This window comes from Protobothrops mucrosquamatus, unplaced genomic scaffold (assembly GCF_001527695.2).
Source record: "Protobothrops mucrosquamatus isolate PMUCROS unplaced genomic scaffold, P.Mucros_1.0 scaffold2012, whole genome shotgun sequence".
Taxonomy (NCBI): domain Eukaryota; kingdom Metazoa; phylum Chordata; class Lepidosauria; order Squamata; family Viperidae; genus Protobothrops; species Protobothrops mucrosquamatus.
Window position 1 is genome coordinate 45,681 of NW_015388124.1, and position 27,438 is coordinate 73,118.

Consider the following 27,438-nt stretch of genomic DNA (forward strand, 5'->3'; position numbering starts at 1 on the left):
GGGTCTCCGTTGCTGGTTGGCTAACTAGCAACGGGGTCTTGCCAGCCAATGGAATTGTATGATTACAAGCCAGGGGAATCCCATAAAAGAGGGCTCCCCTGGCCCAGAGATCCAGTCCGGATTTACCTTATGCCTTGCCAATAAACCAAGAGCTGACTGTCACTCGACTCGTGTCTTACTGCCTGCGCGATCTAACACATAACTTCCTTCAGGAGTCCCAGTATGTTGAGCCAGGACTATGTGCTTGAGGCTTCACTCACAGATTTCCCCTCACCCCTCCAGTGCTTCAGTGTAACGTTAAAGGGGAAATAGAAAGTATTTGCTTGTTTCTCTTCTTTTCAACTAATTTATCAGCATATTCAAACTGGGTTAGCTAAATCACAGCAAAGGCAAGCAGCTTTTTCCTTCTTAATCCACAATCACCCTGGCTGCCATCAAGTGAATCCAGACAACTGAAATTTTGTCCCAGTACAGAGCCCTTAAATTTGAGTCTAGACTCAAGCCCCTTTTTGTTTCTTGAATTCATATAGTTGCCCTTCTCATCTGCATGTTCCCCTGTATTTTAGAAATTCCTTAATACAATAAGAAATTGCTTAAAGCTACAGGAGGCTATAACAACAGCAGTAGCACTTAGACTTACAAACTGCTTCACAGTGCTTTATATGCAGGGCTTTTCAACCTTTTCACCCATTGTACCACTTTTGGGATATGGCAACATCCGAGTACCACCAGTCGCCTAGCAAGGTGTCAAAAACTTGATGACCCCCCCAAAAAAGGAAAAAATTGATGAAGTACAGGTAGTCCTCGGCTTACAACAGTTCACTTAGTGACTGTTCAAAGTTACAATGGCACTGAAAAAAGTGCCCCCCAAGCCACAGCCGAGCAAGACACCTGCCTGCCCACCCGGCGGCGCTCTTCCTCCTGTCCAAGGTTTTCATGGTTGTGAGCATTTCTGTTGAGGATTGGCAGTGGGGGTGGGGTGGGGGGTGTTTGGTTTTTATTCCCCCCGTCTGCTGGGTGGTTGCAGCAGGTTTTGGTCACTTCACATGAGCCTGGGACACTGTGACCGTCATAAATATGAATCAGTTGCCAAGCATCTGAATGTAAATCACAAGACCTTGGAGATGCTGCAACATTCCAGCTGATTGATGCTTCTTCAGGGCTCAGCAGAAGCACCAGGATCAGCGCCGAGCTCCAGCTGGAGCCTGGTGCTGATCCTGGCGCTTCCGCTGAGCCCTGACAGCCCTGCAGCTCCAGCCATCTCTCGCTCAGGCTTGTGCTGTGCTGCCACCAGTTCAGCTCATTCGCCTCCCCCGCTACTTTTCTAGGATGGTCGCGTACCACCTGCCAGGTGCCAATGTACCACAGGTGGTACCCGTACCACTGGTTGAAAAGCCCTGCTTTATAGCACTTTCTAAGCGTTTTACAGAGTAAGCATATTTCTCTTAATATTCTGGGTCCTCATTTTACCAACCTTAGAAGGATGGAAGGCTGAGTCAACCGTGAGCCAGTGAGGACTGAACTCCTGGCGGGTGAGCTGAATTAGCCTGCAACACTGCATTCTAACCATTGCGCCACCAGGACTCAATGCCAAGAGATGGGTACGAAGTGCACGTAAGGCAATTATGCACGCTGGCAGATGGTGTGAGTAATGCTACCCACTGGGGGATGGAAAGCGTTACCTTAATCCGAGCCCTCGCCATGAGCCCTTTCTTCACATTCAACATCTTGCAGTTCTATGATTTCTATTTTAGAGTTCCTCCTCTCACACCGGACATTAAATGGCACATGAGGATCCTCAAATTGTCCATGCTCAGCTTCATGGTGTCTCTCATAGGCTGGAAAGCTTCCTCCATGAGGATTGTGGCTGTGCCCAGCAGGATGTACAGCTACAGTAACTGAAGCTGAGGCAGTCACGGTAGTGATAGGCTGGCAGCATGATGGCACAGAAGAGCCTGTGGCGGTGAAGGCTGGATTTCTGATGTTCTGAGAACGAGTTCTCTGACCAGAGCAATCCCTGTTACTAGAACAGGAATGCCCTTTAGTAAAAGTTTCAAAGGCATCTCTACGTGGCCGGTAAGGGGGTGGTTGAAGTCTTTCCCTTGGTTCTCTTTTCAACTTCTTGCTCTTATGCCATGTTTGTTGGATTCCAGGGTCTTGGTTAGACTGTAGCTTTGGGCTTGATGGATAATAGCTTGATTCTGGTTGGATCACCTGAAAGAAAAAAAGGCAGGGAAACCTGTGAGCAATATTGTGAACCAAAAGCTTTTATCTGGTTCATGAAATAGTTATTGTTGCATTAATTAAATGTACTTTGCCACAGCAAATCTGGCAAAGTTACTTAGAAGTCTAGGTGCATTCTTGCTCTATGGTAGCCCTTTTACTTCATAACAAGCAATAAAGGGCACCGTCGCAGTGAAACAAAAGTTCATGCATGCATCCACAGAATTACTTTCCACAACTTTATTCAAGTGTGTTCTCATTAATCCACTTAAGTACGGTTTCTCCTTTTGCAAAAAAAAGTGGAATGGAAACATCTTCTCGTGTGGCTCCATAAGCAAACACTCTTGGTTTTTTTGGCAAGAGATAGAGTTCAAGTAGATAATATTAAGGAGATGGCGCATTTAACTGAGAACTGAATTTTTTAAGCATGTAGAGTACAGAATCCTTTTAAATTAAAACACATTTGATCTAAAAGGGTATCCCTACTCAGGGGCATCCACAGGTGGGGTCAGTAATATCAAAATGTCTGGCACAGCCAGACAATCAAACTCCTGCCCCTTTTTAATGTATGTTGTTCTCATGTAAACAGGGTGGGCCTTCAATTGCCCAGTCACGCCTGCCATTTTGATCCTTTTGATTTCTCCCTCACCACCATGGATGCCCCGGACTCTACTTCTGATTGTAATGGCTCTAATTAACCTATTCTTCATCTCAGAAGCAGCACTGGAAGCAAAGCAGAAGAAAAGAATCCCTTTTTACTTCCTAGTTTAGCTTGTTCAAAGATAAATATGAATTGGACATGGTTTGCAAAAAACACTTTGATAAATACTCATCACTTGTGTCAACTTATATCCAGCTAGAATTTTTTTCTTTCTGTTCCTGTCCCCTTACATGCAAAGGCTACTTAATGCTGATGAAAGAGAACCTGGCAAAACTCATTTTTTTTACTTAGAAATTATTCTCAAACTAGGCCAACCCACTTTCCTACTCAAATCTCTGTTTCAGAAGAAATTATACAAATTAAATCCATTCATTTAGCACTGGACTGTTCTAACACTTCACTTTCTTTCCTTTATTCAGTTGAATTTTGTAATAAGTACAGTAAAATACAACTAAAGGGCAGATAAAGTAGATTTTGTATTTATTACCATTTTTCATGTTCTGGAGATGAGATTATGAACACATGCCTTGCTCATTAATCATCTCCTTCACTTACAATCAATTACTGTTTTTTGTACCACTTATAGTCACATGAAATTTCTAAACAGGTGTTACCTAACAATGTCCCTTGTTTAAAGATTTATAATTTAGTATTTTTAACTGTGATCATTTTCTACTTTACTCTATCATAAATATTCTTTCCTGAAATAAATTAATTCCCTGCTTCAGGATTATTTTTAACAATAAATATATGGGATCAGTGGTACAATAAATTAAATACCAAAATGGGATTTCAGTTACTCACCGTGGATTTGGCAAACACCGGATTTTCAGTTGCTTCAACAATGACTTGATGGACTGGGGCCCCAGTTCTCTGGGGGCCCTCATATTGATGTAGTTCCTCACTGATTCCTGATACTGTTGTCTGAGAACTGTATTCAGAATCAGATGTATCTGAGCCATTTTGACCATGAGTCGGTGGAACAGCAAACCTCACAATGCTTGGGGGAGGTTCAGAAGAAGGGGTAGGCAGTCTTCTCCTTCCATCAGCTGGAGAAACCTGAAGATAACATTTTTTAAAGCTCTTAGTAGATCAATAAAAGCCTCAGGCATATTGCTAAGCTTGAAGAAATACCCACGACCAGTCTTTAAAGAACTACAGATAAATTGTGTCCAGTGTCATTTTCCACTTAATAATCCTTGATGAACAGTGCAGGAACATGACATATAAATTAAGATTTGATACACTGTTATTTAAATTGTGTTACTGCACGATACGTGGATTGCTGTTGTGAAGTAAAAGGGTTCCAATTATTGTTACCCCACACACTTCTGTGACATTCTGTAGCATAATTCTGCACAACATCCATCTTTACATTCAACTCCTATTCAGTCCACTGAAAGATCAACTGATCTGTCTTCTAATACTTTTTCATACAGGACTTGTTCTCTCCCTACATTTTTTCTACATTCACTCTTGTTGCTTTCCCTTATTTTTCTCCCATCGTTCACTAATTTTCATAGTCTCTCAGTATAATACCACACGAACCTGCTAATTGGTCAGATGCCAACAATATGCTGATCTAGAAAATAATCAGCAGTTTAGGTTCCTAAGTTAATAGAGTAGTATAAGTACGCTTGGCCATTGATTGCACTTCTGGCATTTGGTCAAAATTTACCAGAATTGACCCAAACTGTCTTTGCCATTAATAGGGGATGAAGCACTATGTAAAAGCCTCAACTGAATAAAGCCATAAAAGGAAGTGAAAGTCGGTATCTATGGATCCATCTGGCATGTGGAAGATTTTGTTTTGGAATGTAAAAAAATAGGGAGGGAGGGAAGGGGAGCGAGGCAGGAAAGGAAGGAAGGAAGATGTCTATGAAACAAAGAAAAAGAGGAAATAATCTGAATGAAGGTGATCTGATTTTTAGACTGGAGCCAATGAATACATGTATGACAGTAAAGATGTAGGTTCAGTTATGAAAAAAGGGCTAAAATATGTGTCAAAAAGTATGAATTTCTACCATATAGTAATTCTGGTTAAGTATGAAAAAAGGAATTCAGAGATTGGGGTCTTCACTGTAACATTCTAATGAACAGTAACAATTTATGGAGAAATTCTGAAAGAATGGGATTTGAGGGGAAAAGTTCTGTTGGTGTTATGAATGGATGAATGGGAATGAGACAAGATAGTTTAAAAAAATAGTTATCAGAGCTTTAAAAGACCTAAGAATTAATTAGAATGATGATTCTTCCATGCATACGTGCTTTTTAAAAAGTCTGCTGTTTCAAGTACTTGGTTTAAGTACATAATTTGTGTTTAGAAGAATGCTATCTGAAACACCTTCTCTATGAATACTGCATGCAGTACATTACTTTTCAAGCAGGCATGCTGGTATCCCAGCAGCTGTCTTCTGGACCTGCAACCGATCAAACTTGATGTCATCATCTGTGCTTCTCTTGCCCCCCAAAATGTTTCAGAAGAAAGGCAAAAAAGTGAAGATGGCAGCAACAGACTTCCTAAGAAGTAGCTGCAAGTATTGGAATGAAGTCAACCCTGATTAACAGCAATCAATTGGGGACACTAACTATGAGTATAGAGGACTTTAATAGATATATTGTTATGTTTTGTTAAATTTTGTATTATTTGTCTTTTCATCCTCTTTCCATTGTTCTGTTTTTGAAAAAGAGGCACACAAATGGAAGATAGCAATAGTTGGGCCATAAAATAATATTTCTGATATCCAATCACAAATTGTTGACAAAAGTTCTACTTCAGAATCTATTTTTCTACATCACAAAAGTTAGATCTGTAAAATGAATGAAGTTTTGGATTTTGAATTATGTCTCAAAGTGCCAAATATTATAAAGCAATATAATTTAAAATGGTAAAAGTACAAAATAGGTGTCATTATAATAAAACCTCAGGGGAAAAACAATTTCTGACGACCATAATACTGACCTCAGGATATGGTCCAAATAGGGAAAGGAGAACAGGAAGCAGCACCAATCCATTCAAAGCGCCCAAGATAGTTAAAATTGCCAAAACAGCAAAGAAATACCTGAAACATTTTAAGGGATAAACAGTTACAATCAGAAAGCGTGTTGAGTACTGAAAACAGAAAACAAGACAGATAATATACTTCCATTAAATATTCAAGCAAGCATGCTAACATAACATTCATTTTTTTTCTATTTAATGAATAAACTCAGCATGCAATTTTGTTTTCTTTTTTTACCTTTTGGATTAGAGAGTTCTACATTCCACAACCAAAGTGTTAGTTCAAAAAAGGAAAGAAAGAAAAAGTTTGTTAATTTGCCAGAATCTTGCAGCATGTAATGTTATTTATGAATGTGTTACACAAACACAAAAATATGGAATGCAAACTGAATGACTGAAAGGATTGAAAGCACAAATACAATGAAAGAGGCCCTCCATTAGTGAAAATCCAGCAGAAGCAAACAAATGAAGTGAAGGGTGTAGAATTTAAACAATTTAGCCTAGAAGGAGAAAGAAGTCCACTTCTCCCAGCAACTAATCCAGTGTGAAATGCTCCTGCATCTAACAGCAGAATCTCTAATTAAATCTCCAGTGTATCAGGTAAAGGCTTTCCCTCGCCATTCATTAATCATAACTTTCCGCCTTGAATTCTGTGAGCTCCACTTTTACCAAATAGCTCAAATTGCAACCTTTTTAAACACAGGAACCCACTTTTGCAAAGAAAATGCAAGCCATTCTGTGGTAAGCCAGAGCATTGTACTGCATAAGAGCCCTCTACAATAGCCAAGCTACATTGCAGGCTAATCTTTTGTTGAACAATTTAGCATCTCTGAACGCTCTTGTTTTGTGTCACCCAATTCAAACATAAAGGCTGGAGGACTATGGAAGAAGAGGAGAGTGCACAAGTGCTTGTCCTTTCCCACCATTGAGGGCTAAGGTCTGGCATCCTTCATGAATAACATGGCAAACCTGCCAGCCAAGAGGAAAGCTGGACTAGCAAATATCCAGCATGGGGGAAAGTGGGGATGGGAATAGGGAGCAGGAGAAAGGGAGAGAGGGAGCGAGTAGGGAGAAACAGGCTAAACCCAAAGATGCATTTAATGGTGCAGATTTTAGGCTACTGTTTGAAGGTGAAAGGAGCAGAAGGAAGAGATGAGTCAAGACTTTTGTCAATAGTTTTGCTCACTATGTGGCTTAAACAGGAAAAAATACTACAGCTCTCCTCCTGTTATGGAAGTATTACATCTGGAAGTTTCTGGTCTGCATTAGTGCAAAGGGGAGGGGAAAATAAGCAACCAATTTCCTACACTGATGTAAATGAACACAACTTTATACTAGAGTTAATACACCTTCATGTAAGACTTGCTGGAGTCAATTGCATCTCATCAGTCTTGCTCCAGAATAAACAGGCTGATTACAGATCTGACCACTGAGTATATAAAACCTCTACCCAGATGTGCTGTTGAGCTTAAAATCTATTCCTTGTGGGAAAATTGCAGCCTTTCTCAGGTCTTGAAACAATGCCCAAGCTTTGCTTTATTTAGTTTCCATCCCTCTTCAAAAGAGAGAGAGAGAAAGAGAGAGAGAGAGAAATAAACTAAACCCAGATTGTGCTAGAAAATAAGAAAGCCAAGCTCAGTTTTAAGACACTAAAAATAATTATTTGAAAAAGTAATTTTTCAAGAGTAGAAACCTAAGGGGCAATAGTGACCACTAGCTGTGCGATGTTCTGTTCTCACAATGAGATGTGAACAGAAGCCCCATTGATATAAATGAAAAATGCACATCACTACTAATCTCTTGCCTGAAGTAAAGAATAAGATGGCAATGCCCTTCCCTAAGTTCCATAGATAGAAGCTATAGACAGGTGATTAATATTTACTCCAACAGATAAGATGGAAAAGCATCTCTGACCACAATCAAGGGAAGCAGGTAAACCAGTGGTTCTCAACCTATGGGTCACGACCCCATTTGGGGTCGATCGACCATTTCACGGGGGTCGCCAAGCAAGGCTGTCCGCCATTTTTTCCCCTTTTCTGGCGGGTGCCTTACCTCCCTTGAGCTGGGCCAGCTGGTGGTTGGCCTGCTCTGTCTCTGCCACTTGCCAGCTACGCCTCGGCCGGCGCAGGGGGCGGAACCACGCATGCGCGGTGCTCCCGGGCAGGGAAAGTCCTCGACTTACGACCGGTTGGGTAGCCCTCGACTTACGACCGATTTAGTCCTTGACTTACGACCGGTTTAGTCCTTGACTTACAACCGGTTTAGTCCTCGACTTACGACCGGTTGGGGGTCGCGGCATTAAAAAGGTTGAGAACCACTGAGGTAAACCATGTGGTACAGATAACTGCTCTTCAACATCTTTCTACCACTTACTAGCATGCTCTGCTATTTTCTTCTGCCCAGTATAAACACAGTAATCAGAATTGCCCAATTGCTGAGGCTGAGTACCCAAATGCCTAATTGCTTCATGATGAAATCTCATCTGGAATACCTTATGTAAACACTGAGAAGAGAAGTGATGCAGGAATGCAATGAAGAACTGGACAAGGGAAGAGAAGTAAGAGGAAAGTTATGGGAACCTAGATGTAAACTAACTTCAAGTTTGGAGATCCAAGAGGGGTATGATTTCAAAATGTTTTGAGAAATTACATTTCTACGGTGTTCTTTTGACTTTTACTATATTTAGCAATCTAATACCAACAATAGGTTGTTCTCATAATATCCATTCACCTTATTCAGTATTTTGTCTGCAATGCTATACTGTAGAGAGTTGGTGTCGCTTTTCTGCTCAAAAACTCTGCCTAAACGGCAGATAGGATCCATTTCCAGCATCCCTCCACAGAGTTCTCCTAAAGCAAGGATTAGTTTGATTCTTTTTATCTGAGAAATTAATATCCCTAATTAAATCCACCAGCTGCCTTTAGGTTCCAACAGAAAGGCCAATAGGCAGTTTTATGGATTTTACCGGACATCCTGTAGTCCTGCTGATTTAACATTCATTTCTAATTTTCTTTTTTAATTTTGGTCGGGAAACGTTTTTTATAACCATTAGTTTGGGGAGGAAAGGGGGGGGGAGAGAAAGATCCAGGGTGCTTGTAGTTTTATAGGCTTCTCAACTCAAAATTATCCTCTGTATAAATTATTCTAAACAATGTTTTAGTGAAAGGTCATCTCTGGTTAACCACTTGCAATACCTAGTCTTTGAGATTAACTTAATGTTTCTATTAAATAAGAGTATTGGCTCCAAAGAGCCTTTCTGAGTTTACTGAGATTAAAATAACCACTAACACAGTACAGTAAAAACGGAGGCACAAGATTGCAGGCATGTTACATTATTACAACAGCAGGTAAATGGAAATGTCCAAGTTCCCAAAACAGAAATAGGCAAAAGAAATTAGGAATTGTGATAAGCTGCAGCCATTAGAGGGGCTGCATCTCTCCCCTTCTCTCTGTGTGTATCCTTAACCCAGTTCAATATTAAAATCCCAACACCCATATTGAAACCACCCAAAGCTTGCTGGGAAAAAAGGAAGTGAATTATCATTGGTCCTCCTTGTTCAGAAATAAAAAAATAAGAGAAATCTGTTTCCACCCTTAGACAAGACAAGAGAGAAAAGAGAGAAAAACAGTTAACAAGCAAGTTCTGCTAACAGTCTTGCCTACAATCTATAATTGGATGATGCCTTTATTACAATAAACCAACATTTTACCAAATAGAGGGGGCAGGCAGTCCTGAACTCTTTATCAAGCAAGATGTTATAAAGTATAGAGAAGGAAAAAAAAGTGTATTGTAAACTTTACAGCTAATTGTCCCCCTTGCTTTTGCTTGTAGAAAAGTTCTGGAACACTTGACATTTGCACAAATGTTTGTGTCCAGCCATGTAGTTTGGATTTTATTTCATTGACAGATATGGATAAAATTGCTTTTAATTGGTGTAACACTGACATACAGTCCAATACAATATTGATTCACTTATCCACATGTCTTATTAGTTAGTCAATTGTAAGCAAATTTGAGTAATCAGATAAGTGAGGTTCAACTGCATTCATTGTATTCTCATAAAACAAAGGGGAAAGACGAAAATGAGCAAGCTGTACCTGACAATAAAGTCAAATTCAGATCCCGCAAGCATTAATACGCCAAGTAGTGTAGACACAGCTCCATCCAACACGGGTGCAAACATGTGTTCTAATGCAAGGATAGTCCTATGATTTTTGTCTCCTATTGCTGTTAGAAATGCCTAGAAAAAAATGTATTAATTAGTAAGCACAGTTTGACTTTCCTCACAGAAATCAAAGATGTACAAAATCTAGCAGTTAATTATTTAAGGAATAGAAAAGTTCTTCAACCTGTCATCAAATGTAATTTATAAATTAAGGAACATTATAATTCATCCCCAATCAGAAATCATTTCCAATCTCAGATATTTAAAGGCTAGCTATGGTTATTCTTTTACTCATTTGGGGAATTGCTTCCAGTGTAGAGATAATTCCTAATGCATACTTACAGGAATTACGACTCATTTCTAGGGATTCTTTGAAGAGGGTGTTTATAATTATTCTAAAATATTAAATGCACCAACTAAATACAAAACAGTTTAACCAAACGCTGCAGATTACATCTGTAAAATATATTGATGTTCTTTCTTCCTCTTTTGTGTGTCATTAAAATTTCATCCATTTCACCTGACAAAGAGAACTAGGGTATCACTGATGCTGTATATTGTTCTTCCCAACATTTAACATTACTTGTCTTTCTTCCATTTAAAACTTAATGATGATGATTTCACTTTCCCTTGCATTAATATTTATGCTGGAACCTCTTTCACCCCTATATTCTTAAAATGTGTAACCATACTCCCTTAACTGTACTTTTTGACCATACCATCTGGGGTTGGAAAAGGTGTTGCACCACAGATTGTTACACAGCAATATAGTACAGTCAAACATTGTCCAGATAAGACAACGTCTTTCTGATTTTTAAAGTGCAGTACAGACCACTTGTACTTAATGGTTTGGATTTCAACTTCCCTTGACCTTAGCAAGCAGGGACAATGACAGGCCCATGTGGGAATTGTAGTTGTGAACATTTGGACAGCGCTGAATTCACTGAAAACATGTACATCGTAGTTGGGCTCATAGAAAAAATTAAAGAGATAGAGCTTGGAAGCTGTACATGCCGATAATGGATGGATAAATAGTCAGAGCATTTTGTAAGCCCTGAGTTACAAAACCATGCAGTGTAGATTTCAGCACACTAAAATGAATGCATGTATGAGATATGAAAAAAAACAACAGAAGGGAGAATTGATATAAATGAAATATTCATTTGTAGAAATTCCTTTTAAATTTACTGATAGCTAAACACTGAATATTTCACATTCTGTATGACTTTATTCTTTATGTTCAGCCAGCTATCCTCACTCTTTCGTACTTTCCCTGTTAAACTTTTGGTGAAGTTTTTCATTTCCAGTTGTGATTCAGGAAGAATGGTTTTAAAATATGTCTTCTATTTTAAGTAAAGCTCTATCATGATATTAGAAAGCTGACATCTAAGTGCTGGATCAGCAGGCACTTTTAATTTTAAAAAGGGGATAGAAAACAGGTGGCTAAAACATTAACTTAAGGCTACCAAACAGGGCTACAAAAAAACCAATGGTAGCAGAGTTAGGGCTTTCTGTATCTTTTTGTTTTGTTTTTTTGTAATCAAGTGGCCATCCTCAATTCTGCAATCCAAGTTAAAAAAAAATAATAATAAAGAGACAAACTGGAAGAAAAGCACTCTAAAAGAAATCTGGTAGCTTTACTCTAATTCCTACATGACAGCTGCCTGAAGTATTTTGGTAGCAAATGACTACAGGCATGGAGATAAAAGGCAAAAGTAGATGAGATGTAAACTAATCACCTTGAGGTATGTCAGCATTTTAAAAAATAGCACCTGGCGTATTTTGGGGGTGGAGTGTATGAGAGAAAGACAGAGACAGAGAGGGAATGACACAGAAATCTGCAATGCATGGGAGAGGATATTTAGCTTGTTACATCTTAAACTATAATTCCAACAGCAACAAAAGTCCACAATTAGTGCTATGTAAAACACCCTCCTATAGGTGCCAAGAAGATAGTGAAATTTACATAGTAGCTTAAATTTTCATCACTCAAATGGCACAGATGGGAAAACTAGCACCTAGAACATTTCCACATATGCGTACGTATCAGTATGAATATGAGTACATAGAACCATCTGTTTCAGGTAACAGGACCGGAATGGGTCATTTAGGCATGGACCCTTGGCTAGACAGAGGGGAGGGTGGACAACATGGGAAGCCCCGCGCACACCGCTGCTTGCCTGTTGCCCGCTCTGCACAGAGCTTCTGACAGCTTAAAAAAAACCTGCAGAGTAGCAGCTTCCTTTTTTCTTTCCACCCTCCCCTCCGTTGCCTCTGTGCTTGGAATCCAGCCTGACACCGAATGGGCAGTTCGTGCGCCACCTCCGTTCACCTGCACTGCCCCCCACCGCCCACAATTGCAGAAGCCACACAGGCTTGCCACTCGCCTATGCTCTCCCCCATGCCGCCTGCAATTGCAGAAGTTGCGCCAGCCTTGCTCCCCCTTCCCTTTCATTTGAGTTGTGAGCCGAGCTATCTTTGTCCAGCTATCTTTGAGGCATCTCTCCTTCCCTTCCTGGTACCCCCAACACACTCTCACCTCTGCCCCCCCAGTGGCTTTGGCGGCTGCTACTCCTACCACCACTCCCCCTCTCTCCGGTGCTGATGACAGATCTACAAGGGCCCAAAACTAGAGCAGCCGCAGTACTTTTAAAAATTTTTTGCCTCTCACGTTGTCCCCCCATAGCCCCTGCAATTGCCATCACCAATCGCACGCTGCCCCGAAACCATGGCTTCTGCCTGCCACCCCATTAGCTGGGAGCTATTTGTCCTGTGCAACCAAAGGCCCAGATCAAATGGTGACTGGGCAAATGGGCCAGGCCAAATGGCAAGGAGCAGAGGGCCAGGGGCCATTGGCCATGGAGAATGGCCAGAGGAGGGCAAGAGGAGGAGGAAAGCTGGCTGTAAATGGACTGAGGTGGGTGGCAGGGGGCAAAGGAGGCATGGCCAACTGTCCGTGCCTAAACGTCCTAAACCCAACAAGCATTATAGATTATGCTATGAATTTACTCCTAATTTAAAGACTTGGTATTTGCTTTCTACCAGTGTAAATATAAATATATGAGAATCTGTGCAAACATGTAAAAGCACATACACTCCACAGCAGAAGTTCTTCTTCCCATTAAATAGATTTTCAAAAAAATCTTCAGCATTATGGGGTAATAGACAAACCAATTTAATTACAATATCATATATTACAGTAACTCAAATGCCTGAGATAAAGTATATGAATTAATCTGAAAAAATAATTGAGTACAGGGTGTGTGTGTGTGTGTGTGTGTGTGTGTATAGCCTCTTGATAACTTCTCAAAAAAAACAAGGAAAATGCATATATTTAAACACGTACGTGACATACTGTTATACTTCTAGTTTATATGCATTAACTAAGAAATATGTAAACATTTTAACACTTTGGTTTTGCATGTACAGTATTTGCAATTTGTTCACATACTCATATTCTGACATACAAATTTGTACTTGATTTTGGAAAAGCTGCACAAAACAATTTCCCCCACACATACATGGCATGTCAGAAATTAGAAGGGACGTTGCCACTTACCAAAGCAATATGAACCGTGAATTCCACTCCAATTCCAACAGATGCAATCAGGATGACGACAGGAACTGCACTTAGTTTTATTCCAATTAGACCCATCATGCCAAAGAGTTCCACTGTCATAAGAGCCAGTACAACCACCTAAAAGATTACACAGATGGTGGTTAACTATTTATCATGTTGCAGAAACAAAAGCACAGACAGAAAGCATAACTTCCTTTTTTTTTAAAAAAAACAACAACCTTAAGTTATTTAGTGTAAGTGTCTGTATCTTTAGAAATATCACATACTATAGTAATTTCTTCTGAAGGTAAGCCTTTAATTTGGCACTGCAATCTAAAACTTTGTTAGCCTTCTGCTTTTTTTGCAATGTTTCACCTCTACTAAATTCAGTCCTAGTGCAGAGATAGATACATAAAAAGATACAGGATTTCCACTAAATAGATAACTGGAGGAGGAGGAGGAGGAGTCTAAAACTTCTGTACAAAAGGTAAAATTCCTTTCTGTAACCCAAACCCACTTCTGTAGGAATCACAATAAATTATTTTATAAGCTAATGACTCATGACCGATAACATACACAGTCAAGCCTTTAGACAGCTCTTCTAGACTAAACATTTACCTTTTTACATACCTGTTATACAAATCTATAGGCCAAAACCCAGTAATCATTTTTTACCTCTACCATTTTATAAGCTGCAGAGAAGTTCATAAAGTTTAGACAGAATAACATCAAACATTCTGCTTGAAAAGAATACCAGTGTGCTGAAAGATGTCTGGTGCTTCGCAGAACATATAAAAAAGTAGTCTGTCTCTACAGTTTATATTCACCATTTTATTTATTTTTTAACGCCCTGCAGCACTGTGCCACGTTCTTCCCTTCTGTTGAAGCTGAACATTGTTATCGACAACCAGACTCCTCAAGAGTGAAGGAATCGCACAATACCCACTATAGTCTAGGGCAGTGGTTCTCAACCTTTTTAATGCCGTGACCCCAACCGGTCGTACGTTGAGGACTAAACCGGTCATAAGTCGATGACTAAACCGGTCATAAGTCGAGGAGTAAACTGGTCGTAAGTCGAGGACTACCCAACCGGTCGTAAGTCGAGGACTTTCCCTGCCCGGGAGCGCCGCACATGTGTGGTTCCGCCCCCTGCGCCGGCCGAGGCGTAGCTGGCAAGCGGCAGAGACGGAGCAGGCCGACCACCAGCTGGCCCAGCCCAAGGGAGGTAAGGCACCCGCCGGAAAAGGGGGAAAAAATTGGCGGACAGCCTTGCTTGGCGACCCCCGTGAAATGGTCGATCGACCCCAAATGGGGTCCCGACCCACAGGTTGAGAACCACTGGTCTAGGGTTATAGTTACCTTGAGGTAAAATGGGCGGCCTATAAATTTTATAAATCATAAATTATGCTAGCACTAGAGGTCAGTGGGTGGTCAAAGGCTGGAATACAAACAGCCTGTGCAGTTTAAGGAGAGTCATGCTTTGGGGATACTCATCCGGGGTACCTTAAACCTGAGAACTAACAGCAAAAGCTGTATAGGTTTAAATGAAGATGTTTCAAACAAGAAAATGATTCCCTAAGCCAAAACTGCCCATGACAAATATATATTATATGAACACACTTATAAAAAACATGTTCTAATTTTGATTTTTTTTTTCCCACCTAGGAATTTAGATGGAAGCCAAAAGTTTAGCCATCTTTATTTTTAAAACTTCAATATAATACTGGGTCAAAATATTACGGTTATTAAAGCATATGTACCTTTAGCAGGAAAACCTGCCCCCTCAAGTAGTAGAATAAATATATCATGAATGATGCAATATGCACACTCCACTAGTAGCTCAGACATAAACAAAACCTTCCTGAGTGTAGCAAGAGCTATGCTAAAAGGAATTTGACTTCAACAAAGACTTACAATGATCCCAGCTGTCCAGGGGTTCAGAAGAATGAGGGCACACACCAGAAATGTGCAGGCCAGAACCACGCTAATGGATAAGAGGAGCCAATGACGAAGGCTTATATATTGTTCCCAAAAGAGAAAGGGATACCCATTTGGGTAACTGGGAATCCCAAGGCTAGTGTAATTATTGCAGATTGCTCTCACTTTCTCTATAGCTTCCACAAAATCAGAGGTATCGCGCAGTCCATTGAGGTAGAAAGGAAACTGAGCATATTCAATTGGCTCAGCTTCTGGGACTGAGGGGAAAAAAAAGACAATATAAATATAAATATTTTATACATATACGTAGAGAGAATCATTAATGCGGAAGGAAAAAGATGGGTGTGATTGTTTAGGACTGAGTGCTAATTTACCTTTGAATATGACATTGGATACACCATGAAATACCACCCATACAGTTCACTGAATAATAAAAAGGTATTGGGTATGTCAGATTTCATTCGTGCATGCCTCCATGCATATACACTGCTTCTATGCAGTGTATATTTATTTGAATGCTGCAAAGAAATCCCCAAAAGAACACTCTAAAGAGAAAATAGCAGCGGTATTCTAAAATCACTAATCTTTTGTGGCTGAAGTCTTTGTTGTCCCAGAACAGAAAAAAAATCCTTCAAAGTTGATTTTTTTTTTTTATCACACAGTATTTTTTTTTTGTAATGTTACTGCACATTATAGGGAATTTCAGAGAAGTTGCTAAGTTTGTCCATTACTATAAAAGCAAAGATAAACATATTTTCTATGGATTAATTTATGTGAATCAGTCCATGAAAGCTGGTGCCCTAATGCAGGGGTAGGCAACCTTGGCTCTTTTATGACTCATGGACTTCAACTCCCAGAATTCCAGGAATTCTGGGAGTTGAAGTCCACGAGTCATAAAAGAGCCAAGGTTGCCTACCCCTGCCCTAATGCTTTTTGGCCTTTATGGTTCTACAAGATACTCTGTCATTGTTGTACACTAACTGCCTCTCCACCCATATTCTACACACTGTTAAACTTGGAACAAGTTATCTCATAAAAATACCTACATTGTTTACAAACTGTCAAGACATCAAATACCTCCATTTAAAGTATTTTAGATAGGAAGCCAAGCCACTAGGATGGAAAAGATTTTAAAATATCTATTCAACTTAATCTGTTAGGTTGCACAATTTGCTATCAGCAAACAATACGTCCTGAGTGACAACCCCACAAATATTTGGAGATTAAAACACATTTAATATTTGAACTGAGGAGGATTACAAAATCTCAAGTACTTTTATACTGATATAAGGGTAATACTTCTGAAATCCTTGTGTTGCTGACAGCACTATAATCCCAACAATTTACAATGAAGCAGTGAATAGGGCCAGGATTTGTAATCAGTTAAATATTTTGAATGCTAAAGTTAGCCAGTACATTTGTTACATTTTCTCTGGCTATTGAAAATAAGCTTGAGAGCATGTTCCAGTCAGTCAAAGAAAGATTAAATACTTCAAGTGGTTAATTCAGGAAATACATAATTTTTATCCTTTAATGACATAGCATATCCACATTTTTCATGCTCTTTTTGAAAGCAGTGCTAAGTCCATCATACAACCCATTCTTTCCCTGACTAAAGGAAGCTTTTTATAACTAGCTATGGAGCACACTAGCTGTGTGTTCCAGACTCTGCAGGGTCATTCCCTTGACTTGCTAAACATGATTTGCCCTATTATAATCTCAACTATAAATTTTCATTAAGACAAGATTTGGCTGGATGCCCAAGAGCTTTAGGATTGAGATAGAAGGAAGGACAATTTCCTTGTTATCCAGTTGTATTGCCGTAAATACCACTCCTCTTCTTCCTTCACGCCTGCCACCAATAACTAGCCAGCAGCCCAACCAATAAATCAAGTGTCAAAGCAACATTAACTTGGTATTGCTATTTAGACCGCAGCAGAGAGAGCTGAGGGAAAATGCACGGGAAGAGCTATCGGACTTTTAGATGTCTTCTCATCCCAACACAGTTCACAGACACAAGGCAGGTGTTAGAGAATGACCTAGTTTTCCAGAAATTCTTTGCATGCTGACAGATTCCTAACAAACATGCAATAATTCCCAACGGCAAAAACTCTACATTTGCAAAGGCAACAATCATGGAACTAAAAACTTTCCCTTACTGAAATGAAATGCTGAATGCAAGGTTTAAACTTTAATGTAAACTATTACAGAGTTCTCTCACACACACCCCCACAAAATGCTAACACGGTATAGCATTCTTCTACTACATTACACAACCACATCTATCTCCTGAGTTTTTACAGAGTAAAGCAATATATATTATTCTGTTTGCAGTCAAGAGTCCTGGAAAATGTCAATGGACTTAAAAGCTGCTAAGTCTGGAAGGAAAAGCAGAGACATTTGAATAAATAGCAAGATATTATAATAAAATGTTCCTTACTGGTTACTGGCATATAGTCTGCTTTATCATGAACCCATTCTGGACGATGGGGCCGTATGTTGGCTTGAGAGGCAGCGTATGCCACAGGATCGTTGCTAACCCAGGCTGTTAGATACATGTAGAACGCCTTTGGGTTAATGATTCCATCTGCATCCACTAAGCGCTGTTTAGCCAACTGCAAAATGCAAAGTCTTTCAGAATCACGCTTGCTCAAATCTTTAACACAAAAAGGCTGAGGCACACAGTAGATGAGAGTACACAGAACATATGTTTGTGAGAAACATATTTTTTACAGAGAGACCACAAGCATATTATTCCCAGCATGGGAGATATTTTTATATCCAGATTTTTGAAAGTGCTTGGAATGGTGTAAAATGCTTTGCGTGCAGTTCGTCAGAAACGTTAAATCAAAAGAAGGTTCCCGATGAAGACTGAGCCAATTAAGCCTAAATTCTCATACACAATCTGCAGCCAAGAGGGGCAAATGACCAAACTGCTGAGAAACATATTTAAAGGTGGTTTTGAGGAAAGGGGGGGGGGGGGAGAGAATCTGGCAAGAGTCCTGTAGATGTCTGTGTGCAGTTAACCTCTGTTGTTAACACTGAAGGAAATGCCACCCAGTAAATGGAGGAGAGCTATAAAAATAAAACAACATCTGTATAAATTTTGCTAACGCTTGTCTCCTATGACCTACATATTTACAAGATACCCAACATCAAAAACCAGATGAATGTATCCAGAATGTTCTCTTCATGGGGGACAAAGGGGCAAATGAATTGGATCAGGCTTTGAATCAGATAATCTTAAAATTCTAGAGCAAAATCTGCTTTGTCAAACTACAAAAATGGTGATACTCAGAAGGTGCTGAAAAAGAAAAACAGTAAGTTTGGGGGGGTCGTTTTTGCATTCTGCCATAACATTCGTTTTTAAGGCTTTCTAATTATCTGAAAGAACAGTGGCAAACAAACTTTTTTTTTTTTAAAAAAAAGCTGGAATCTGGAATCAATTAATTCTCAGGACATGCAACAATTGTATGTCTTCAAATTTTTCTAGAGTTGCAGAATATAATTAATGGGCCCTGGGGGTTCCCATAGCACAATTTTTTCTCTCTCAGGCCGAGGAAATTATATCAGAAGCCCTCGTGCATTTGGTATTTTAAGTTTTAAGAGTCATCTGAAATTCCTAAATTTCATTTTATCTCCCCTTTCTTCCGTCTATTCCTGCTGAACTTCTTGATGAAGGCTGTCACACTAATAACATAAATATACAAACTGTCCTTTTTTAAAGCCTCAAATGCCAATCCTCATCATCATTTAACTTGGGGCAGGGCAGATTGAACTTTATCCTATGCAGAAATACAGTGACAAAATTCTGCTTGTCACTGTCTGCTGGGAACTCAGAGGAGAAAAGGACAATGAGAAATATCCTATTATGATATACGGGAAGACTGACAGGAGAAAGATATATTTTGGATAATCTGGCCCCAGCCTTTCAAGGTTGAAAATTACAACTCCTGCCCAGAAAGCAAACAGGAGAAGTACTTTTGGGTTTGATATAAAATGTAGCCATGGAACCATTCCAATAATTAATTGGGCAGCTACATTCTGAACTAATTGGAATTTCTGAACAGTTTTGCAAAGGAAAACAAACATAAAATGCATCCCGGTAATCTACTTTAGAAGTTACTCCTCTAAGAAATGCTCCAGCCAGTAAATCTGCCTAAGCTGCCAATAAGCAGTTCTGGCTATGGCAACTATCCTAAATCCCACAATAAATCTTCCACAGCAGCTGTGCTCCGATTCTTGGAGAATGTGACTCCTCATCAACAAAAGAAGTATACCTTTTGGTTGGGTTCCTGTCTTTAAAACAGGGGTGTCCAACCTTGGCAACTTTAAGACTTGTGGCCTTCAACTCCCAGAAGTCCCCAGCCAGCCACAAGACCACCCACTGTTTCCAAACATCTATTCAGAACTTTCACAGCTTTACATGATTCTGCTGTAAAGAAGAAATAGATCTGTATCTTCAGCGTACTCACAATCAGAGAACATTAGACAATAATACCCAATGTCTTCATGAATATTATTAAAAGCACATGAGTCTATATCACACTATACAAAACTCTAGAATCAAGTCCTTTAAGACAGAGAAGCACTTTTTGGATTTTTCCCAGCAACTAGGACAGGGGTAGGCAACCTCGGCTCTTTTATGATTCATGGACTTCAACTCCCAGAATTCCTGAGTCAGCTATGCCTAGCCCTGAACTAGGAACAAAGTCACCATAACATGGTAGCTACGGCCCTTGGTCTAATGAAGGCACCAAAAAAGGCTACCACAGCACCAAAGATAACTAAGAAATATAGATAAATATTGGAATCATATTATGACTCCTGTTGAGTGATGAACAGGCTAGGAGCCATGCTGTTGCTGATAACCAAAAGTCTCTAGATCTCCACAGCTACAATCTATTTTCTAGAGAAATATATCCAAAATCTGTGCAGTCGTTTTTCAGGGTGAGAGGATTCCTGTGTGTGTTTTTTCAGAAATTTCAAATTTGCTTTCCTTCAAGAAGGCAATAACAAATAGCACAAATGCTATTAACTCATCATCAAACCAGCCAGCTCAGGGTAGCTGCATATCACTTAGGCAAAGGACAGAATAGGGTTTTATATGGGGAAAGGAAGAAAACGCAAAAGGCAATGTGGTTCATTGCCAATATAACATAACATCCATGAGGAACAATAGTATTTATTGCTCCACTGTGGTTCCTGGGAGGCTGCCCAGAGCTGCAGCTGAATATAACCAATCCCAAAGGTCAAGAAGCAAGCATACTAGTCATCAGCCGGATGTTTTCAACAATTCTGAGCATATTTTCAGCTCAGTGTAGTCAACTGAAATCAATTGGAACTCATTCGAGCAACTTCTTGCTGTGGGCACATGCATATCTACATTGGTTAAAACAAACAATTTATCCTGAGCTTATTTCTACCATTGTTCAACTCACGACTTCTTTTGTTTTAAGTGTCTTAAATTACCGAGCAAATACAGGGGTTTTATCATAAACAAGGGGGCAGCTCAGAGCTATTGTTTCCCAAGTTCATTGAGTAAATGAGTTAATGAATAAAGAAATATACAGCATTCTTCCATTTGAAACCATAAACATACAACTGTATTTTTGAACATACCTGGCTCACGTTAAGGGGTTTCTCTCGGATGTTTGAAATAGTCTGAACTAGAAGTTTGTAAGCCAAAACAGCATCTTCAGATCCATTTTTGTAACCGTGAAGGGTGATCTGCCCAGATTTCCAGTCTTTGTCAAAAGCCTCCTGGAGACCTGTTGGGAGGCAACACTCCCACAAGTTAATAAATCACCATCCATCCAGCTCATAATGGAAGAGAGATAGACAACTAACCACACTTCTTTTTTTTTTCAACTAATAAATAGGATTGCCAGGTCTGCGTCCCAAAAATACCGGACAAGCGGGGGGGGGGGGGGTTAAGTAGTAAAAAAAAGTAGACTGTACAGCTTTAGATTACGTACCATTTCATCATAAAGCTTTTGAATAAAAAAAATGTCCACTATTTTGTGAAAAAAAATAGTGGACATAATGTGAAAAAAGTGGACTGTCCACTCAAATAGTGGACACCTGGCAACCCTACTAATAAAGGAGGTGTTTCAGGACTCCAAGGTTTTCAGCTCTTGAGTAAGTGCTGACAAGGCTTGTGAGACGTTGCCATTACTTTCCTTGTGTTCTTTTTTGACTCTTAGTTCTGTCTTTTCCAGCCTCTCCCCATAGCCCTGAAACAAGAAGAGTCTGGCTGGAGAACTGTCACCTGCCTCCCAAGCAGATGTTTGGGAGGCAGCCCTAAACTTGAGACATTGGCCTCCCAGAAGTGCAGGCCTTGCATAGTTTGCCTTCCCCATCTTCCAACTTGTCTGTGGAAGGCTGCCAGGCCAGAGTTCCAGACAGACCTCCTGCTGTCTCAAAACTAGCCCAATTCTCCCACACCCACTTAGCTAAACTTCTCCACACGTGAAAACATTGACATCATAACACTACTGTGTGTGCAGCTGAACACATGGCTTGTATATAACAAAACAAGCTTTGCAGGCACTTCATGCGTGCAAAATTTACTCTGGCACTTGAGCTTACTTCAGCTATGCAGCGTTTCAAATTTGATCTCTAAAAGGTACTTCGGAGTATATGGAAATGCAAAAACACAGCAGCCCCCCCCCAAAACAGCCAGATGCTTTAATGTGTTGCAATAGGTATTATGTTCATGTACCTATCTGTTCCAAAATATTTCTTGGAGATCAGATATGAAGGACTGCCCAGTCTTAATGCTTATGCATACAGGAAGAGAATGTACACAACCTGTACAGGTTTGGTAAACCATTTTTTTTTAAACTTAAAAAAAGACACCTCCATATTCTGTGAGAGAAATCAGATGAGCAGGGTTATTATATGTGCGGTATGCTAATAAGGAAAGGAGAACACACACAGTAAAGAACCTGACTGGAAATCTATAATGGGAGAAATAAGCAGCAAGTAATTTGCAAACGAACACTTGGAGGGAAAATTAATTGCTTCATTCAAATACAATCCAGGGACTGAGCCCAAAAAACAACAACGTAATAACCAAGTCAGAAATGGAGCCATTATCTTAAAAAAAGGTTTTATCCACTCACAATCCTAAAAGGAATTACGCAATGGGGAGGAGACACATAGGACTTTAGTTGTTTCGGCTACCACTAGGTGCTGAAGCCATAGGTTACACAACAACATGACCAGAAATTCCACCCCAAAGCTGGAGGAAAAAGAAACTCACACCGCACCATTCAAACTTCAAACAGCAACCCAGCTCCTGCTTGAGCACAGCATGAGTGAACATGATTTTGTCAATTTGTTCCATCTGTTCAACTTGTGGAGCTAATACAAGTTGTGGGATCTGCTGCCAGCACGTGTAAAGATCACAGCCAACACCTATTCACTCTCAACTGTTCTTTTCCTCTTTGCCACCCCTTCCAAGGGAGAGGCTGGGGGGGGGAGAAATACCTCACGGAGCAAATTTGGATTAGATTTAGAATAGGAAGCCGCAGCCCAGTGCAAGGAGGCTGTGTGAGAAGAGATGAACCAACCGCAGGTCTAAAGTAGAGAAGGGAAGGGTGGGAGGGATCCACCAACCCACCTCACAGCTGCACTGGGACGCTGTAATCAAAACCATCCTTACAGAGCTCACAGGTTAGCCACAGCTATAAAGAGGGAAGAACCTTGGAAGGAAGAACGGGACATGAATGACACAACCATGGGTACTCATTCTTGTTCGCAAACCCTTTCTCTGTTTCCTATAGAGAAGGGGAGTCCAACCTTGGCAACTTTAAAGACTTGTGGACTTCAGCTCTCAGAATTCTGGAGCCAGTCAAGCTGGCTGGGGAGTTCTGAGAGTTGAAGACGACAAGTCTTAAAAGTTGTCAAGGTTGGACCCCCCTGCTTTAGAGTTTTCCACATGCAGAAATTTATAATACAAGTTCCTCTTTGACATCCAGAATAAAAACACTGAGAAAGTGCAACCTACCAGACATAACACGTACAACATGGCTAGAGAAAGAGAGAACAACAGCTAGTGACCCTAGTTATTCAAAATCAATTTACAAAGCTGCAAAGCCCCTAGTAAAAAAAATAATACTGGTTTTTAGAGAATGATTGGAATAAGATAAAGTGAGAAAAGCATTAGAAGTAAAAAAATCCTTATTTACATATTGGGTTGTTTTTTTTAAAAAAAAATTCAAATGCATAATATGAATGTATCTAATTAGCAACTGGAATTTTCTGAACTGTTGGGCAGGGAAAATATATAAAAGTAACTCAAGAAAGAAACAACTGATTAATCTGCATGAAATTAGTGTAAGTGTCGCAAAACGATATGGGTAGTCCTTGTTTAGTGACCGTAACTGGGACCTGCAACTCAGTTATTAAGCAAAGTGGTCACTAAGTGAAACCACATCTTTGCATTTGATCTTACTTCAGCTTTCGTTTGCTTTACAGACCTCAAGGTAAAAAATGTGAGGATTTGTGGGGAAATAAATCATACAGGACCAGTGCTTTTTTTGTAAAAAAAAAAAAAAAAAAAAAAAAAAGGTGCCGGAACTCACACACGTCATACAACCCGCCTTGCCTACCCTACAAGGTTCCATCCAAAAAAGGTGCTGGAACTCCGTTCTGGGCGTTCTATGACAAAAAAAAAGCCCTGTACAGGACTATCTGTATTATTTGTAAATATCTTGACTTTCAGAGATATTCCATTGAAGAAAAGCATCAGTCACTGGTACGATGCATTAAAAAGGCAGGAAGTGCATTTGCGAGAAAGATGTATTATTGCTGTTTGGTTTTACCTTGCAGCCAGTCTCTAAAATAATGCAACCACATTTTAGGGAGTTGCTTATTTTCTTCCAATAAAACATAGGTCACATTGCTGAAGCTTCTGTGAAGTTCATAAAGTAAATGTTGGATGTTGGGATAATCCGCTTTCTGGGTAACAATATACATATGGTAGAATGAGAAGTATTTGAACTGGGCTGCAATGAACTCATACTCCCGAGTCTCCCGTGGCACAATGTCTGTGAGATCCAATCCATCTTTCACACGAGTCGTTCCGTAAAGACTAAGGCCAAGTAAACCCAGAAAAAGAAAAATGACCATAATCTGAAAAACAAAACCACAGGAAAAAAGCATGCATAAGTAAATGGATTTTAACATTAAAAAAAAAAATCACGGGCTACAAAAGTTACAAAAGGATGCATATGGAACTATTTAAATTTATAACCTATGACTCCTATAAGGACTGGGGGGGGGGGGGGGCGTTTCCATAAACTATTTTCAGCAGAGCCAATATATTCACTGACTTGAGCTGATAAAATTGTACCAAGTATATCACAGTTTGCTGAGTTTTGGTTTAGTATTTTGTGAACCCAGCAATAGTGGGTTATTTAACAAACCATAGTTAGAACAGTGGTTCAACGTGATGTATTGATTCCGCCAATGTTTAGCATAGCCCTCTCAACCTGGTGCCACTCACATGTGGTTGACCTAATTAATAGTCTCTGTGCACTTTTTAATAGCCTAATGGTGGCTATGTTGTTTGTAAAAGCATTCAAACTGAGCTAAGGTTGGGCAACATCTGGGACAAATGCTTCATTATAGAATTTATATCCCCAAGTCCCTATCGATACAGTACCATATCCATACCAGAGACATCAGAAGGACAGTTGCAACTGCACAATCAAAGCCCTCCTTCCTTTACATGCATTGTGTGTATATATAAAAAGGGGACAAGCTTCCATAACATGATCATGATCTCCATTTTGATTTTGATTCCTTCAGATGTTCACGCTCTCTATAGTTGCTCACTTTCAACCCAGAGCCAAGAGTCTTAATGGTTTGGCAGAAGAAAATGGACAGGAGAAATTGAAATAACAACAATAACACAAAAGCTTGAGAAACAACTTCCTATAAAGGAAAAGCATCTTAAGGATCTAGAACCACAAATGACCACGCCATGTGTTTGACCTCCACACATACAGGTAGTTCTTGACTTACAACAGTTCATTTAGTGGCCATTCGATGTTACAACGCCACTGAAAAAAGTGACTTATGACCATTTTTCACAATTACGACCGTTACAGCATCCCCATGGTCACATGATCAAAATTTGACCACTTGGCAACTGACTCATATTTATGATGGTTGGTGTCCCAGCTCATGTGATCACTTTTTGTGACCTTTTCACAAACAAAATCAATGGGGAAGCCAGATTCACTTAACAATCATACTACTAACTTGACAACTGCAGTGATTCACTTAACAACTGTGGCAACAATGGTCATAAAATGGGGCAAAACTCACTTAACTACCTTGCTTAGCAAGAGAAATGTTGGGCTCAATTGTGGTCATAAGTCAAGGACTACCTGTACCTGAAGGAGAAGGAGGTAAACTTATTTAAGAGCTATTTCCAGGGACAATCCAGTGTCATTTTTTAAAACTGAAGTATCTATACATGGAGGTAGAATGCAGCATGAACTTTAGATACTTACAATATCACTAGTTTTTCAAGGACGGCCAATATATTTTAACTGTGACCCCAAAAGACAAGAGTAACCAACCAAGCAACATTACCTTTGCTTTTGGTTTTAACAGGAGTGGCGCATACTGCTTTTCAGCAAAAGAGGAGAGTGTCCATTTAGTACAGGGTGGCTCAAGACAATGCAATGTAGTTTCGGAGAACTGAGAAAGAAGATCCCTGGTTGAACTGGTGCTTTCCGGGCTCTGACAGCTGAGGTCATCCTGTGGCACAGTGACCGGTTGGACTGATATTTCGGACCGAGGTTCTGCTGTGGTGTAATAAACCTGAGTGTGTGGGTCGTATTCAGTGCGCAGCTGGACTGTAGACTGCATTGTGATTTGAGTTTCGTGGGCAAAACTGGGGCTGCTGTAGGGCGGTGGAGGGCTGTAGCGGAAGTTATCGCCGGCCTCTGCATACGCTTGAGGTTCAATCTGAATGACTCTGCTGACACAGGGGCTGAAAGAAAAATAGGGAAAGTAGATATATGCACTGTGGTTGTGGCCAGAATTGTTCTACGACGTATTACTTGTTAATATTTAATAAAGTGTTTCTCTATAGCAGGGATGTAAACTCGCAACGTCACGTGACGTGTCGTGACATATCGTGACTTTTTCTCCATTGCTGGCAATGGGGTGGGTGCTGTTTCAGCATAACGCATCCGGCCCGCAGGCCGGCAGTTTGACACCCCTGCTCTACAGAGTACGCCTGCAAAATGGAGTTTTATAATGTGCAAGAAACACAGTCCAGTGTTTAAGTTCCTTAACACTCATTGTGTTTCTGAAAATAGTACTGAATCAGCAAAACCACCACTGTTCTGTTTTGAAGCCACACAAAATGATTAGAGAGGAGATTTACTGGTATTATTGGTTAGTATCCAATTATACCAGTTCACCAGCAGAATAAAGAAAACATACTAGACCCTCTCAAAGCCAAAACACATTATTGTTTAGTGATGTGTGAAGTGTATTTTGTAGCTGCTATTAGAACTTCCCTAATGACATTGATATAACCATAAGAAACTAGTCAACCAAACTCTTCCAACCATAGAGCAGTTCACGGCCACCAGGGTGCAATAATGCTCAGTTTGCTGCTCCAGACATTATAGCTCTTGCTTTCCATTCAGTTGGAATATAAGGCTTAAGATACAGAAGGATCTGAACAGACTTGAACACTGGGCACTATCTAACAAAATGAAATTCAATGGTGAAAAAAGCAAGGTTCTACATTTAGGCAAGAAAAACCAATTGCACAAGTACAGCATAGGTGGCACCTTGCTCAATAGTAGTAACTGTGAGAGGGACCTCGGAGTCCTAGTGGACAATCACCTAAATA

The 27,438-nt window shown here is 40.0% G+C and overlaps 1 protein-coding gene across 1 annotated transcript in view; it reads right to left on the reverse strand.

The window, feature by feature from the left end:
- Window positions 1–1,683: 1,683 nt before the first annotated feature.
- The window catches only part of PTCH1 (patched 1), a 56,137-nt gene continuing 30,382 nt past the window's right edge, over window positions 1,684–27,438 (reverse strand). The window contains exons 12-22 of the mRNA XM_015823844.1: window positions 26,160–26,562; window positions 24,380–24,689; window positions 21,171–21,319; window positions 17,989–18,163; window positions 17,829–17,837; window positions 15,525–15,805; window positions 13,611–13,748; window positions 9,984–10,126; window positions 5,847–5,946; window positions 3,689–3,943; window positions 1,684–2,214 (exon numbers count right to left, since the gene is read on the reverse strand). Coding sequence (XP_015679330.1) covers window positions 1,684–2,214; window positions 3,689–3,943; window positions 5,847–5,946; window positions 9,984–10,126; window positions 13,611–13,748; window positions 15,525–15,805; window positions 17,829–17,837; window positions 17,989–18,163; window positions 21,171–21,319; window positions 24,380–24,689; window positions 26,160–26,562 — 2,494 coding nt within the window. The remainder of the gene's footprint in view (window positions 2,215–3,688; window positions 3,944–5,846; window positions 5,947–9,983; window positions 10,127–13,610; window positions 13,749–15,524; window positions 15,806–17,828; window positions 17,838–17,988; window positions 18,164–21,170; window positions 21,320–24,379; window positions 24,690–26,159; window positions 26,563–27,438) is intronic.